General features: G+C 33.5%; 2 protein-coding genes across 2 annotated transcripts; one reads left to right on the top strand and one right to left on the bottom strand.

The window, feature by feature from the left end:
* The first annotated feature begins 334 nt into the window (after window positions 1-334).
* On the top strand, window positions 335-2,622 carry LOC126368726 (evolutionarily conserved signaling intermediate in Toll pathway, mitochondrial). Its single transcript, XM_050012861.1, has 5 exons — window positions 335-897; window positions 1,125-1,351; window positions 1,514-1,721; window positions 1,841-1,963; window positions 2,156-2,622. Exons 1-5 carry the CDS (start codon window positions 513-515, stop codon window positions 2,326-2,328), a joined length of 1,116 nt encoding a protein of 371 aa, XP_049868818.1. The 5' UTR covers window positions 335-512; the 3' UTR covers window positions 2,329-2,622.
* A 29-nt stretch (window positions 2,623-2,651) lies between these two features.
* LOC126368750 (TM2 domain-containing protein CG10795) lies at window positions 2,652-3,982 on the bottom strand. Its single transcript, XM_050012894.1, has 4 exons — window positions 3,607-3,982; window positions 3,433-3,514; window positions 3,193-3,358; window positions 2,652-3,078 (listed from the first exon to the last, which is right to left on the bottom strand). Exons 1-4 carry the CDS (start codon window positions 3,830-3,832, stop codon window positions 2,956-2,958), a joined length of 597 nt encoding a protein of 198 aa, XP_049868851.1. The 5' UTR covers window positions 3,833-3,982; the 3' UTR covers window positions 2,652-2,955.
* Between the last annotated feature and the right edge of the window lie 1,136 nt (window positions 3,983-5,118).

Here is a 5,118-nt window from a genome sequence, read left to right as displayed (position 1 = left end):
GGACCGAATGAATCACAATGCCGCGAAAACAAACCCAAAGTGGGAGAAGAACGAATGTATTTTGTAATATCACATGGAGTTCATGTAGCACAATCTGCACAATAAACATTATTACTAAACTAATGGCAACAACTCCGGAAATTCAAATAGCCATGTCTAAGTATTCTTTTTAAAAATTAATTTTCTATTATTTAAATATTACTTACTCAAGAAGACAGCTCCAAGACAGCTCATTTAATATTTAATGTTATTGTAGTTCTTTTGCCTGAAATAACTGTCCAAAGACTTCGATTATACTTCTGACTGACCATTCATTCATTCGATCGTTCTAAAACAGCTGTTTGTCAAGTAGCGATAACAGGACTTGATTTTCCGAATTTTATTTCAAAAAGTGATAAAAATACAATGTTTTTGTATATGAACACTTTTACATAAATGATATGTACAACTAGAAAAATAACAAGTTTCTCAAATACTTCACATTAACAAGCTATATAGGTACATAACCTAAAATGGCTTCGAAGATTTTGAGAAATATTTTGATATGTAGATCAACAAATGTTATGTTTAAAAGATGGGAGAGTTCAGAAAAACGGGTAGCAGTGTATGATCCTTTCGTCAACAAACCAAAGAAAAATAAAGAAACATACTTAGAAGTAATAAAAATGTTTGAAGGGAGGGACACAAGGAGAAGAGGTCATGTTGAATTTATTTATTCAGCTTTAAAAAGAATGAAAGAATTTGGGGTGCAGAAGGATTTAGAAGTGTACAAAGCGTTAGTGGAAGTCTTGCCTAAAGGAAAGTTTATCCCCACAAATATATTTCAAGCCGAATTCATGCATTACCCTAAGCAGCAGCAGTGTGCTGTCGATTTACTTGAGCAAATGGAAGATAATGGTAATTATTTCATTTATATTATATAATTATGCTTGAGTAACCTAGGTTTTAAATTGCAAAATAAAAAGAAGTAATTTTGTTTTAACTTTGCCCACCGTAAATATACAGGCTTTTTACATTTAAATTATAAAAACAATAATTTAATTGCAATTATGAATAATTATTAATGCAACAAACAGTTCTTCTGCTATTCCTTATAATCATGATTTTTCTAATTTGTATTTCAGGAGTCATGCCAGATAGTGAATTAGAACAACAGTTGCTAAATGTATTTGGCCGTCGAGGTATACCAATGAGGAAGTTGTGGAGAATGTTGTACTGGATGCCGAAGTTCAAGAACCTCAGTCCGTGGTACTTGCCCGATCAACTGCCTCAGGATACATTAGAGTTGGCTAAACTTGCTATACAAAGGATAACATCAGTCGATCCTGAAGTTAAAATTGAAGTTTGGGAGGTGAAATAATTTTAAAACTACTATTACACAATTCATTTATTGAGCATTTCTTTATACTCATTCATTTGTAAATAAGCTTAATTGTAGACATTATGCTTTCACAACAATTTTATGTTACTTACCTATTTCTGTCAAATGAATGACCAATAACTTTTTTGTTAGACAGAACAAATAGAAGCATCTTTGGACAAGACATGGGTAGTCAGTGCACAGAGTGAGACACAGAAAGTGCTTTTAGCAGAGCAACCACTAGAAGAGCCTCTGGTTATCCGAGGACCCTATGTAGTTTATTTGAGGGATCAAGTTGTCACTTATTTCATACTACTTGGAAAGACCAGACCTGAACCTAAGGACGATAGAGATCTAGATGGTATGAATTTTAATATTCAATTATTATTATTATAATACTTTAAAAATTACTTATCCTACTTTATAGCTTATGAGGCACTAAAATTTTGTAATAAATACATATGTTGTAAATTATTTCAGATGTATCAAATCTGGAAAAACCTCCTGGCATACCAGGTTATATTGGTTCTACAAAGCTGCCCTCGGTAAAATGTACAGTACATGAACAAGATGATGGTACTATAGTTTCAGTATGCGCTACAGGTATATTATCATTATGAATGGCTATAAAAACAGAAAATGAAATGTCTTTTTTTGTCTGATTGTAAAGCAGTGCTTAATTTATGTGTCACTAATTTCTTCTGTTTTTTATTTGCCATTTATTTTGTCTGTTCCATTTTAGTTCTTGTTTTAATTTATAATATTATAACAAATTATTTCTTTATTATATTACAGGTACATCATCAAGAGATTCCCTGTTATCGTGGATAAGATTATTAGAGAGACATGATAACCCAATTTTATCTAATCTACCAGTTATATTCACATTAACGGCACCACCTACAGAAATAGCTATACCGGAGACAGAGGTTGTTGAAGAAAAGACGAAATCTGTTGGGCCTAGTTAATTATTTATACAATGGTGCTGATTCCAAAACATTACCATCTAATTTTAGTTTATGTTATACCTTATGAAAAGGGATGACAATCGTCAGGCATATATTTTATGGAACACATGTCAATTTTAGGCAGAAACTTAACATGTTGCATAGCAGCGAGATGCCTATTTTATTTGGGTTATTAATTCATTTTAAAATGAATAGTATACAGGTATAACTAAAATAAAATTAGGTGTCTGCAGGAATCCGGGCCAGTGTTTATATAGTGACATTGCTTAGTTTTAGTAAAGCTTATTTACAATACTAACTTGTATGATTCAAATAATCACAAGAACATCGACAGTAACATTTATTCCTTACTTATAATTATTCAGACTTATGACTTAATCTATTCACAAGTTATTATAATTCATTATGCCAGTAAATAGTTCATTCACAAGATCCACATCAGATGTTCACATATACAGGAACCACATCAGTTACACTTTCAGTATCTGTATTACTTGAACACAATTATTATTTAGTGCATATGATTTCTGTAGCATTTCAAGGTTACAAACTCATTGGCATAAAGTGAGGTTTGTATTATGTCCATTCATAGTCCTCGTCAACTTCGAAGGAGATGGTACCCCACTGTCAAGTGATGTTGTGCCAGTCAGCCTGTGGTAGGAGGTACGTCTCATTGTCACTCCTGACAACAGATACACCAGCTCCGAAATATGGTATAACATATGCAGAACCGTCCGCAGGACCAACCACCTGTGAATAAAAATTCTGTTGAATTGGCATAAACACTAACACATTTCACAATTAAATTAATAAATTATATATTATACAGGTTTCAAACATATATTCATTTACAAAAAACCTTACCTGAGCTGCTATAAGAATTATATCCAGAAGTTGTCCAAGAAACATAAAGCCCAATGTGCATAGTTTAGCCAGGCCAATCCCTGGGTAGCCAAGATAGAAACGGTCTAGTCCAAACATGCCCAGAAACACTGAGAGTAGTAGTGCTATTTCTAATGAGTAGCCATTCCTGCAAAAAACAAAACAAGTTATAGATACTCATTAAATAATAAACATAATATATAAAAACTGAAGTATACTTACGTCCATTTGCAAGGTAATTTTTTTCTGAATGTAGAATTCTTGGTTTCATTACAAATTATGCCATCAGCTGCAATGCACTGCACTGTAAAATAAAACATAAATTATAACATTAGACACCTTCCAAACACAAAATTGTATTATGGTATATAGATAATACACAAATTGTAATAATACCTTCTGCCTCTCCTTCCGATGGTATTTCCTTCCCCTTTACACAACCTTTAAACTGCTGTGTATCCGGGTCTATAGGGTTTATACTGGGATCCGGACAGATATATTGTCCAGGTCGAAGGGTACTGCAATCCACCAAAACAGCTGTGTCCGCCTTGGCCTCATCAGAAGCCCATACTTGAGAACACAGGAAGAGTAAACTTATGGTTACAGAGAATGTTCGAACCATGATTGAAGCGTTTTTCAATACGATATGATAAACAAGTATCCTGTAAATATTTCTATGGGAGCAGTTCGTTATACATTGTAAGACATAATGAAGTAAAAACCTATTTAAAAAATAGAAAATGAAACATCACATAATTTGCCAACAGCAACTGACATTGACACTTTTGTAAACGTTTAGAAATTCATCATTTTTGTCAATTTTTGTGAAGAAAAGGCACAGAACTATCAACCATACAGCCTCTTCTCACTTTACTTCAATATTTTATTTTTCACAAAACTTACTTGTTATTTTTCAAAATTATAAATACCATGACCTGGAAACTCCCTCATTAATACTCATTATCGATTCAATTATCATAAATAAATTGCCGCCAAACATGGTCCTCATATTAGTAAAAATAAATTTCGTTTGTCCTTTCGGTCCTCTTTCTAAAGTCGTTAGTTGACGTAAACCTGGTTATAAGCCTTCCGGCAGCCTAAAGTACTCTGCCAAACTAGTTATACTTGTCCTCAGGTCATATAGATACACAAGTCTCCGGCGGACTGGAACCCGCGGGCATCTATCTATCTAAGTAGGTTAATCCGTTTTTGGCACGTCCGTTTACATTACGTACGTAGGCATAATAAAATTATCCTACTTCTTTGTACCATAAACTTTTAAATAAATATGAATACGTACCCATTAAGTAGACTTGTACGTAGCGTTTAAGTCATATTACCTATTATTAAAGAGTAAATTGTTGAAGAGGCCGTTATTCCGATTGATGGTCGCAGGGTTGTCGACCGAACACTTCATTTTAATTGAGGGAAGGCACTACTACTAGTGTCAAGTGCCCTTGCTCACTGAAAAGTCCTCAATGTTTCAATCAAACTATAAATGAATTTTAATATACTCGTATAAAGAGTCGACGTTATAACGGATTTACGTTTACAATATTTGATTGGCTTCATCCATTAGCTCACGATTCTCGTTGATACTGGGGTAGATAGGCGAAAGGCTGTGAAAAAGACAGATAGGTACGTCTAACAAAGGTGACGGACGACTGTAGGTATTTTCCCTTGGTCACGGTAAAACTTGAGAACTTTCCCGATTTAATTCATCTTTTTTCTTAAGTTCTCTAATACTTTCTATCATAAGGTGATCGGTATGAAAAAATAAAACAATTAGGTACTTACCTACAATATGAAACAAAAGGAAAATTTCAAAAACTTACCGGACGTCGACGCGGGCGGAAAGTTAGTGTAATATTTTTAGGTAAGTTAACTAAGTAGGTATATTAGATCAAC

The sequence above is a fragment of the Pectinophora gossypiella genome, chromosome 8 (assembly GCF_024362695.1).
Source record: "Pectinophora gossypiella chromosome 8, ilPecGoss1.1, whole genome shotgun sequence".
Lineage (NCBI taxonomy): Eukaryota > Metazoa > Arthropoda > Insecta > Lepidoptera > Gelechiidae > Pectinophora > Pectinophora gossypiella.
The sequence above is the reverse complement of the archived record's forward strand: the minus strand, read 5'-3'. Positions and strand labels throughout refer to the sequence as shown.